General features: G+C 38.6%; 1 protein-coding gene across 7 annotated transcripts in view; it reads left to right on the top strand.

The window, feature by feature from the left end:
• Nucleotides 1-11938, top strand: part of dennd1b (DENN/MADD domain containing 1B) — a 118238-nt gene that overhangs the window by 48153 nt on the left and 58147 nt on the right. For 5 of the 7 annotated variants that reach the window (XM_014007317.1, XM_014007316.1, XM_014007311.1 and 2 more), the window contains 5 exons: nucleotides 3001-3070; nucleotides 4889-4969; nucleotides 7234-7293; nucleotides 10988-11041; nucleotides 11576-11686. In XM_014007317.1, the coding sequence (XP_013862771.1) occupies nucleotides 3001-3070; nucleotides 4889-4969; nucleotides 7234-7293; nucleotides 10988-11041; nucleotides 11576-11686 (376 nt within the window). The remainder of the gene's footprint in view (nucleotides 1-3000; nucleotides 3071-4888; nucleotides 4970-7233; nucleotides 7294-10987; nucleotides 11042-11575; nucleotides 11687-11938) is intronic. The other 2 variants (XM_014007312.1, XM_014007313.1) reach the window with 2 other exon arrangements.

Here is an 11938-nt window from a genome sequence, read left to right as displayed (position 1 = left end):
TAATTGACAAGTTTAAAATCTTAAACACATTTGTTTGTTTTTCAAGACAGTGAAAAGATAATAATTAAAACATTTAGTGTGTGAGATTGTCCAATGGCTGGGACTGTAAAGTTGTCACCTCTGCTTATATAAAGGAGGGTTTTAATGAGTAGGACAGTTTTATGTGGTCAGCCCTTTGAGCTGAGGCCAAGAAACAACCAAGGATCCTCTGGAAATACAGAAACTTGTTTAAAAAACTTTTAATTGTGACATTTTATCCTCTCATATCCTCTAATCCTGTCACTTACATTTGAGTGATTTTTCTTTCTTTTTTTTTTAAATCATTTGTATTAGGAAGTTAAAACAGTTGATTTAGGGTCCATTTCAGCGACTGCATATCTGTGGTTAGTGGTCACACGTTCGGCTACTTGAAGACACTTCCTCCGCCTGTGCTTAACCCCTCGACCCGAGAAAGTAAACGTGTAATGCAATCTTGCACTCGGCCGTCTACAAAGTGTAGAAGACTTACGGTTACAGATGCCTGTGCAGTAAAGAAGATTTAAGCCTCGGCTACGGAACAGGAATAGGCGTCGTGCTCAACACCCAACTTCCTTTATGGCAGCCGATGTGGGCTTTTGTATATAATCATTTAAAGGTTTTTCAATTTGAGTATTTACAGTGCTCATTAAAACATGTTCATTATGACTAGTTTGTGCTTCGTTTATAACCGTGTAACATGAGTTCCACAGTTGCTTCCCWGGACGGAGAAGTTTGCGACGGTGAGAGGGTCACAGATTAACTCTAAGTACACGGCACTTTGAGAAGATGTTTGTTTAAAATAGTAGGAGAACCCCCACCACCCCCAGCCCCCCGCCCCACCTTCACCTCCATGCAACACTCCAGTGATAGACGCCTCTCTCTCTATCGGAGGATTTGCGAAGCACAAACAGATCTGAGCGATGAACTGTGACGAGTAGGAGAATTTCTCTTTAAGCTTTCCAAACTTCAACTTTGCATGTGCAGAGAGCAGAGCAGGGGGGAGGAGGCCAAAACAAAGCAGCCTTTAAATATATAAATTTTTTACTTCATGCTAAGAATGAAATCACACTACCCACCATAAAGAAAAGTTTTTTTTATATAAGTAATTATGTTCTTCCACTGTTTTGGTGTGAGAGTGTAATGCCTGTGAGATCTGTAAAGCCTCACTGCTCCGCTGACAGCAAGTAAAAACTGAGCTGTAAAAAAACAAAATTAAGGATTATTGTCCAGAAGTTTTTATTTTTAAACACGAAGGCGTAAAGGGGACGGGTCAGACAAAGGCTTAGCTCTCCTCCCTGACTGATTTATCTGACTGAACATTTGGTGTTTAAATATAAACTGACCCGATATGCAGATATTTGCCCTGTGTGTTGTTTGATGTGGCAGAAATAGGTCTCCAGGTTGATATCCGGTCAACATGTAAATTATCATCAGCGTGTTTGATTTTTTTTTTTTGTCTCTCCTGCAAGTGTGACCTGATTGTGGTAAATCTTCATGCAGATGTCAAAATATTGCCACGTTAAGAGCCTGATTGTTTCAGACTAATGGTCACTCGGCCTCTCTGATTGGTGCGCTTGGCTGCACTTCTCTGCGCACTCKGTCTGTCATTGGCCCTGCGCCGGTTTAGCGATATGAATATTTGCATTTGGTTCAATTTATCGTTTTCCTGTTGTCTGTTAATTCCAGTCTGCAGAGCAGCCAGTGACCCATGTCACAGAAACTTCTTCGCCACCCAGTTGCTTGAGCAAGACCACAAACTCCCACACTCCAAACTGGACTCTTAAATTCTTGTCACTTAACTAAAAGATGACAGATTTAAGCGTTTTGTCTGTTTTTTTTAGGAACGTAAATGACCTGCTGATTGATGACAAAATCTCCCCGTTAATTTTTTTCATGAGTAATCAAAAAAAAAAAAGAAACCTCTTTGATGGACTGGCTCATTTGGCCAATAATTTATTCTTCAACCCCTGTATCCATGCAAGTTAATGAAGCATTAAGGGGAGTTTYTGTTTAATTGCAAAGCATTCTTAAATAAAATCATTCAATGATAAAACTGCACGGTAAAACCCCCCAAACTGTATTAAAATTCAATAACATCATAGCATACCACTTATTATTTTTTTTGCATTTTGTATAACATTAAATGAACATAGCCCTCACAGYTTTTTATGTCCAAAAAAAAAAAGTTGGCTTTCTTCCATCTCAAAAGCAAACCCTCTTGGCCAAGAAAATGTCAACTTTATAAAGAAAGCTCTGCTGCAGCTGCTTTAGCTTATGCTTGGTGTACTTACTGATTAACTTTAACAAAAACACTGCAGCCTAAATAATTTTCAGCTTGTTAATGAATTGATTTAACATTAATTACGTAAAGAAACATTTCTTTTTAATACGTGGAGCAGCAGGTTGAAGGGCGGAAAAGGGGAGGTGAAGCACGAAGGAAAAAGCTGCATTTTTGTTCAGCCTGTGCCTCTGGGAGCAACATGCCTGTAAACTATAGCATCCCTCCACATCTCATAAAAAGCTGCTGTGCTTCTATTTTCATTAAAGAGTCTAAAACTTATGTTGTTGTATTTTTTTATTATTGCTGTTATTTACCGCTGCCCTAAAGAGCAAACATGACAGGAATTCAGATTTCATAGCATGCAAACAGCTCTGGATATGAAAGAATGTCATAATAAGGGCGAGAAAATGTAAACTTTTTTTTCTCCCTCTGTGCAACGATGACTCTGTGCTTTGTAGCATGGAACAGAATCCATTATCAATGCTCTCTTTGTGTATTTGATCTTTAAACAATAGGTCAAATTATTAATAGGCGCTTTCAGGCAGAGACGCAACACAAGTTTTCTAGAGATTGAATCCCTCTGCAGTCGTATTTTAAAGAAGTAGCACAGTGATCTGCTTTGATTAATTGCATGTTTACAGTGGAAGGTGATGAAATGAGTGCAAGCATCTTCTTACATTGTGTGTCTCTACTTCTTCCAGTTATCTACCCTGGTTTGAAATCTACTACAAGCTGCTAAACACACTGGCTGACTACCTAACAAAACAGCAGGTAATCCTATATCCAAATATCAACTTTATTGCACGTGATTATTGGATGAATATAAGCTGCAGTGTTTGTTCTTTACATGAAAGAAAAACAAAGCAAAACGATGGCATGATTTGAATGATTTTTTTTTTTTTTTTTGTCTTTTGGGGGAGAATTCTCCCTCCGCTGTTCGTCTGCATGTTTTCTTTGTCTGCAACTTTTGTTCACAATCTTGGGCTCGAATGGGTTCCTCTTGTTAGCAGCAACAATGTTGACATTTCACAGACCCAAACGCTGATCTGACACGGGAAGTTATTCCTGATGATTTACTGGAAAACAAATCGTTAAGAAAGAGACGCGCACACACACACACACACACACACACACAAACACAAACGCTCGTACTTCACAAAAGCTCTTCTCCCCTGACTATTCGCTGCATTGTACCAGCAAAGGGAGGGGAAATGTAAAATATGCAACAAACTGGGGAGATATGCGAGTCTGGTGCACAGGGTGTAGGTGATGTTCTACTGTTTAGACTGAGGTGGTGGTGGTGGGTGGTGGGTGTTGCAAGGGAGACACGCAGAGAGCTTTGGGACCACTTTTCAATTGTCATGTAGTCACTGCTTCTCCCAGCRTCCTCGGGGAAACGTGATCAGGACAAAGTGTCTCGCGCGAAAAAGACAGTCACATCACATAAACAATCAACATCCAAAGTTCTTCAGCTAAAAGGAATCCAGTGGAATAATCTAATGTGGTTAAAAACTAAAAACAAACAAAAACCCAAACAGAATAGGACAGTTTGTGAGTGAGGAGAGAGACAGAAAAGCCTGCTGAAAATCCTGGGTGACTGAAATGTTAGCGTGCATGATTTGGTTTCTATTTACCCCGCTGTCCGTTTCAGGCGAGAGGGAGATGTTGACAGACGAGGGAAGACAGAAGAGCGATGAGGGTTTAAGGCGAGGGGTAAATGAACTGTTTCCCCAGGCCGTGTTGCTGACCATGCGTGTGAGCATTGAGCCTCTCTTGACAGGAGGCTGTTCGATTGCACACACCCCCCCCCCCYCCTCTGCTTTACTGTATATCGCCACCCATCGCTTCTCTCGTTCTGTGGCTTGCGTGCGTGCGTGCGCGCACACACATTTATTTTTCTCACAGAAGCGTCGGCTTAAAGCCAACACCAAAACAAAGTTCTTGGAGAGGGCATCAAAGGGAAAAAAAAAAAGAAAACAGAAAACTAAACAATAAAGTTCGACCTCTCCAGCAGTTTCAGTAACTACTTTCACAGAAGTTAGAAGTTGTGCTGTTATTGTTGCCCGTTTTAGATTTTTTTGATTCGTTTATTTATTTATTTTTTGCAAAAGACATGAGTGTGTAAACAGCAGGCATGAACTCTGGCAAGAACTCGTAAATTCTTAGGGAAAAAAAGGATCTTAAGGCCTGTTCTGTGGTCATTTTAGCTCTCTGATAATTTTCTAAAGCCCGTGTTGTTTGGGGTGGGGGAMCCCCCCAGTTAATTAGCGACAGGCCGCGCTCGGCCGTAAATCAACGCTGGCTGGATAATAGGAAACTGCAGCCGTCGACTCAGCCGTCTTTTAACCTCCCCGGTTCTCGTTAAACATATGTCAGTCGGATGTGGTGGAGCCCTTCAGGCCTCGCTGCAGGATTGCCCTCTGGTCTGCGGCAGCGCCTGTCCCAGCTCCGTTGTTAAGATTGACACATAACTTGTGACATCAACGAAACAAGTAAATGTAAATCCTGTGTCCCATGTTTTTGTTTTTTTGTTTTGTGTGTTTTTCATACTTTATTTTTTTCTTCTTCCGTTTGTTTTCCCTCCCTCAGGAAAATGCCTTGAACGACATGCTGAATTCTCTCTATGAGCTGCCTGTGCCAAAGCCCTTCACGCCAGTCAACCTGAGTGTGGTAGGTATATCTATTCTGCTAGATCAGATCCAAGACAGCTGAGATTGAGACAGAGTTGGAAAGCTACTGCCGCAGCGTGTTGCATCAGAGGAGGCTATAACAATTGGCTGAAGTAGTTAAARGTAGCGAGACACTGAAGACGTAAGGTAGAGACTAAAAGCGAAGCGTAATGAGAGCTAAAATGAAATTGACACGTGGAAGGAATAAAGGGAGGCAAAGATGACAAGGGGTTAAAGGGAAAAAAAGAGCAAAAACAGGGGAATGGAACAAAGTGCAGAGGTTGAGATGTGAGGGATTAAACGAGGGAAAGGCAGAGGAGSTTCAGACACGTCGGGCAGGGGCAGAAAGACACGCAGGGCCCGGGACTGACGCTGTGTTTGGAAACAAGAAGTGGCGCTTACAGGTTTTCGTGTGATAAGCTCAAGCTGGACATGTTTAAAGTCGAAGGGTCCTTTCACAACTCATCATGTCTCCTGCTTATCAAAACCTGAAACAGCTGAATGAGCCCAGGTCCGTCAAAGTCAGCTTCTGTTTGAGTTAGCTCGGACACTATCGCTGATGGGACGCTGCCAACATAAAACAGTCGCATCCTTAAAGGGGACATATCATGCAAAATCCACCTTTTTAGCAGTTAAATACATTTTGTTGTGTACTTCGAGTGTGTAGGAGTGCAGAAAATTAGAATTTAGTCTCTCCTGGTGCTGCAAAAAAATCTTTATAAACTGTTTGGGTCATATTTTTCAACCTGTTCAATTTTCTCCATTTTCTACGATGTTTTTCTGAACAATTACGTCAAATTATTTGCAACAGAATTGCCAAATAATGTATTTGATGATCTTCATTCTCCTCTGGTTCTGGGTCAGACTTTGGCTCCAACATGTAAGGAGACAAGTCTTCCCTTGTTGACATCTTTTAATTCATTTATAAATAAAAAGATTCTGCGCTGCTATATAGTCATGAATCCCTCTTGAAAGATAACATGTTCATTGACTTCGGTGCAAGTTGAGAACCAGGAAACAAATACAGAATTAGACTTGAATGTTTAAGTTCATGAAATAAAACATAACAACTGAACTAAAATGCAGACCGTTGATTCACTTGTAGGATTTTGGCCTTGAGCCAAAACAAACCAACACATTTGATCTATTTTCTTGGGGATCTGGCCTCACCTCAGGGGCAAGACGTCACATCGATTGGGAGGGTCAGATCCTTAAACGACAAACTGAGTTCTGATTAGAAAATAGCTAAGTGATGATGTGTTTTATGGTGATAAGTGTGTGTTAATATATCATTTAAAAACACATTCTGTTTAAGACCTTGGCATCAGTCATTCAGAGCAGATTGCACATCAATTTATCACAATTTAATCATAAAAATAGATAATTACGCAAGTAGATTGTCTTTGAAATTGTCTTATTCTCAATGTAAAAGCAAGAATGTGTAGTGCATTAAAAATTAGTGTTAAATGGAATAAATTTTCCTTCACTCTATCAAACTAAAATGGACCGGTCCAGAAGTTGGAGGGAGGCAGGGTGTGAAGCGCCTTGTTTGGATTTAAAGAGACAGCCTCAAAACAAGTTGATCTGAGACACACCTCAGAAAAGGGGTGAAATAGGGGCTTTTGGGGTTACAATAAGGAGGAATTCAGAACAAATTGTTGCTTCCACTTTATATAGACCCCAAGTGAATGATTTAAATGTGAAAAGGAAAGGTTTAAAAGCATGATATGTCTCCTTTAAGCTAACCCTGTTTACACTGAAGGTAAAGGTTTCGATTAGTTTTCTAAACTCACCGTCTGTTTTTACTCAAATGGGATCCAAACAGCTCCAGTGTCCTTTTTCCTCAAACAATTCTTTAAACCAATTAAAGCAACAACTGTTGGTCGTTCTCTGCAGCTCCCATCTCTGAGGGATATTTACTCGTTTGCGCAAATAAATTTAGAACCAAACAGTTAAATATATGCGTTAATCAATGGGTTCATGTGTAAGCTAATGAGCTTTATTTCTCTTTGTGTGAGTTTTCAATAAAACTCCTTTATCTCTGACTCAAAGCTTCGTTGAAACAGCAGCCCGGGAGAACAGAGGTGATGGCTTCATCTTGTTTCTAGAGAAGCCACTGGTTTGATATTTAATTGATGAAGCAGAATAATTCCCTTAAAGACTGWTTTTTTATTTTATTTTATTTTTTTAGCGAAGGAGCAGAATCATTGTCCCCTTTCATGTGTGAACCCTGTTTTGCTCTCTCTCCCTGTCTTATTGTGCAAGAATGAGCAGTTGTATATTGCCACTGGGCAAGTACTGAGAGATGGGCGAAGCAAGGAGCCGGTGAGTGGAGAGGAATGAGTGAGTGGCAGCAGAGGATGGAGGGAGAGGAGGCTGCTGTGAAATATGAAACCGCTTCTGTACTAATCGCATGGGAGCCACTGATTTCCAATTTGGCCAAATAAGCTGCGCTTTCTTTTTTAAACATAACAAAAAAAAAAAAAAAGAAAGAAAAAAGAAGAAGCTATCCTGGGTCTTGGTGTGTGTTTCTTCGCCTCTGGAAAACAATCAAACTTTGTAAATGATTAATGCCCTTCCACTCTGCTATATTCTCTCTCTCTCTCTGAATATCAAAAGTTTTTTTTCTTCTTTTCTTTATGTTTAAAGCAAAGGCAATTGTGTTAAAAAATCTGCTTGATGCTTTTCCAGTTAACCCACTTTCAATGTTTTTTTTCATCGTATAAACAAGTCTTCGAAAGAAGAAGAAAAAAAGACAGATAAGCAAGCAAACAGCYAATGAAAGCTGTGCTTGCACTAAGGAGCGTGGCTTGTGATTATCACGATGCCATGCATTTTGTAGACCAACAGGGGAGCATTATTTAACTCAAAGTACAAGAAAAGAAAAGAAATACGGAAACAGACTGTAATTGATTTATATAGAATTTAGATGTTTTCTCTGAGGTATGACTCGAGTCCTTCATCTTTTCATTGAGTGTGTCTRCAGTCGCTTCAATATTTAAAATATTCTAATAGTAGTTCTTGGATTAGTTTACTTGGATACTTTGTTTTGTCTACCTTTCAAATAAATAAAAAAGTATATTTTAAGAATAATGACAGCTTGGTTGGACTTTAAAAATGCATCACAGTTTAATAAAACAGCTTAAACACAAAAGATGTATTATTTGAAAGGAAATACTCATTAGGAGCAAATCTAGAGTTTTCATGCTTTTGGGGCTTGATAAAGTTTGCATGTTTTCACTGTCTTGCTTTAATATTTTTCAAAGAGTGAATTCTTATTTTATTGCTTCTTTTACTCCCCAGGTTCATTTAATCACAAACTAAACAATAATGTTATTAAAAAACCATAATAACCGTATGGAGCAAGGTTTTTTACTGAGTAAGCGCAAAAAAAATCCTTAAATGCTGCAAATTTTCACCGCTTTTAGGCAAAAAACGTAACTGTTTTTTTACTATAAAACCTCCAATGAATCAGATAATTAGTAGTTTATTTTTATTCTAATATAGTTTGGAACAAAGCATCTGGTCAGTCCAAACAAATATTGTATCATTGACTCATTTATTTATGTAAATACTAYAGCCGGTTTAAAGTTGAAATGTTCAGGTTATAAATTGCCACGACAACAATAGATATATTTCCTACACGTTTTAATAGTAGCTGGGCGAAATCTGAATAAAAATATGACCATTATATCTTACGAGTTTAAATAAATTCACTTGTCATAAATAAAAGGGCACGTAGGTGTTGAAGAATGGCACGCACATTTATCTTTTGTCTGGGGAAAACAAAAAGTCAGGCAATACAAGGCCTGGATGTTGGTTCTAGTTTGTTTGTGATGCCTCTTTATCTTCAGCGAGCTCCGCTCAGCTACAACAATGACCGTCCTCTGGGAATAAAACCAGTGTTTACTCATAATAATCGTTTTCACCTTTTTATTTATTTATTACACATACGCTTATGGGGGGRAAATATTTAGTTTGTTTTTAGATTATGAAGCGTCAGGATTTTTTTAACCCCTGCTAATCACACTTTTGGTTGCTGATAAGAAAAAAAGGTCTTACAACTGAGTGAAAATCCACTTTTATAAAGATTTCGGTTATGATGCAATTATTACACATTTGAAAGAGATTTTTTAATTAGTGAAAATATGTGTTGGGGCAGTTTTGATGCAATAATTAAAAAAATGGCAGCAGATAAAATTAGCTCGTTATATTAGGCTATTTTTATTTGCATGGTCATATTTTTTTATTATTATTTATGCATGATTTTAAAATTTCTTCTCATTTATTGTGCTTATAATTGGTGGCAATCCATTTTGGTTGTGATTCTTTGAGTTTCTGATTTAGAATTTTTGTTACATAGATCTGGTTTTGGTTTTTAATCCTGTTATTTTTTTAATAATATTAATCCTTTTATTGCTTATTTAATGGTGTCTGTTATTTATGGTTCACTATATATGTTGTTTTTTTTTTTAACATTATTCTTTCTTTCAGATTAAAGTTCTCAGTGGTCACTGTTTATTAGCCTAGCACAAAAATGTATCAGTTGAGTGAAATTTAATCAATTTGACTAAATAATTTGAAGACTATTCACAACTTTGGAACTCTAAAAACTGAAAAAACAGTTTGAAACACAATTAATTTAAACGAGGAGTGGCAACAGATGGTTGAGCGATGGCCCAGAGAAATGCAAGTGTACCGTGTGTGTGTGTGTGTGTGTGTGTGTGTGTGTGTGTGTGTGTGTGTGTGTTAGAGACACAATAATGTGTTTCTCTTGGTGGTTTGTCTACCTCCAAACAGCACCTCTCTCAGGCCCCTTTGATCTGAACACTGAACCTGCCCTGCTCTCCCAAAGTGAGACAGGCAGCCCTGTGATCCTCTAAACAACNCCCACTCTCTAAAAACTGACCTTGATCATCTGGTCAGTAATAAATGCAACTTACTTTACTTTTACATGSAGGGAAAGCAAGAATATAGGCAAACTGGGGGAAAAATAGCCTTTGTTAGTTGTAAACATTTAATTAAAACTGACATGAAATATGATATTAGATACAGTATTAGATATGTTAAAGGGGATATTATCCAAAATCCACTTTTTTAATTGTTAAATACACTTTGTTGTGTATTTGAAGTGTSTGTGAGAGCAGAAAAGTTGAATTTAGTTTCTTCTGGTGCTGCGTAGATATCTTTATATTCTGTTTGGGTAATACATTTGCTGAACTATTGTTACATTATTTGGGACATAACTTCTCAATAAGGTCTGGACTTACCAACTACAATTTTGTGGTCTTCATTCTCCTCTGGCTCTGAATGGACAAGTCTCCCTTTTTGACATCTTTGAATTATTTGTAAGTAAAAGTTTCAATGCTGTTATATAGTAGTAGTAGGAGTTTGTAGTAGGAGTATACCAAACTAGAATGGACTGGTCTGGAAGCTGGAGGGGGGCGGAGCTTGAAGCGCCTTGTTTGGATTTAAAGAGACAGCCTCAAAATGAGTTGATCTGAGACACACCTCAGAAAAAGGGGTGAAAGAGGGGCTTGTGGAGTTACAATAAGGAGGAATTCAGACCCAATAACATACAGTGTGTGTGTGTGTGTGTGTGTGTGTGTGTAGGGGTGTGTGTGTGAGAGAGAGAGTGATGTGCACATATACCTTTTGTGTATGTGTGTGCGTTGGTGCTCTGCAAACCTTTTTAATGCTTAAATAAAGACTCAGTTTTCCACCGGAGACATCACCACAGTGTGTGTCTGTTGGGAGCAGAGCTGCTATTGAGCTTTCTCTGTTCTGCAGGCCTGATAAAAGCATTGCCACAGTTCAGACACCAGCTCAGCAATTCATATAGACAGAGCAGAAGATGAGCCATAAATCATAGAACAAAGTGAATGGCCTTTTTCTCCCCTCTTCCCCCTCATTCTCTTCTGAATAAGTGCTATGCTTCACTTGTGACCTTCCCTCTTCTTTTTCCTGCATGTTTGTGTGTTTTTTTTTTTATTATTTTTATTTTTTTATTTTTTTGCAGCACTCCTACTTCATCGCCCCGGATATCAATGGACTGCCAACCATCCCTGAGAGTGTAAGTGCTCATGGAAAAGAAAAAGGAAAGAGAAACAAAAGGAGATAAAGAAGAGATCCCTCCCTTATGGAAACATCTCCGTCTCTAATCGTTTTTAATCTAATACACATGTCACCGTTTGAAATGATTGCATCATCCTCTTGTTTCAGTTTTATCTCCTGCGGTGCTTGTGCTTTTAAYGGTGAAGTTCAGTGATTGGCATAAAAGATTCAAACCGAGAGCATGTTCTTTGTTGATTTTTAGATTCAACTTTAAGCTTAAATCTTTATGGCAAGGGACATTACATGACAACAATTAACTGTCACTCGGATTGACTGAGTGAAATGTGATGTGTTTTCTGAACATGACTACTTTTGATGGATCAAAGACAACAACAAAAAGTTATTTTTAATGCAGATCAGGCTTTATTGTTGTGGCAGGCTTTTCCTCAGCCGGTACTGACTTCAGCACATAAGACACATRCAGTCTGCAGCTTTTGACATCTTAATGTAAATCGAGCTACGTTTGGCTGAAAAATCTCCATTTCATTTTCAGAGGAATCTAACGGAGTACTTTGTGGCTGTGGACACCAACAACATGCTCCAACTCTACGCCAGTATGCTGCACGAAAGACGCATCATCATTACCTCAAGCAAGCTTAGCACTGTGAGTCCTTCCTGTCCACAACTTCCACACAAGTTGGAAACCAACCCGCCCGAAGAATAACTTTAATTAACAGGCTTATTTTGTYGCGGGGTTTTGAATTAACTCAAATAGTTGTAATTTAAGAGTTTAATTTTTTTTTTTGAGGACCAAAAATGCAAGTTTGCATGCTTTAATGTTTGCAAACTATACCAACTTTATTGGGCTATATATTGGTAATGGGTTCCTTACTTATGTCTCCTTGAGACTCAACCC

The sequence above is a fragment of the Austrofundulus limnaeus genome, unplaced genomic scaffold (assembly GCF_001266775.1).
Source record: "Austrofundulus limnaeus strain Quisiro unplaced genomic scaffold, Austrofundulus_limnaeus-1.0 Scaffold41, whole genome shotgun sequence".
Lineage (NCBI taxonomy): Eukaryota > Metazoa > Chordata > Actinopteri > Cyprinodontiformes > Rivulidae > Austrofundulus > Austrofundulus limnaeus.
The sequence above is the reverse complement of the archived record's forward strand: the minus strand, read 5'-3'. Positions and strand labels throughout refer to the sequence as shown.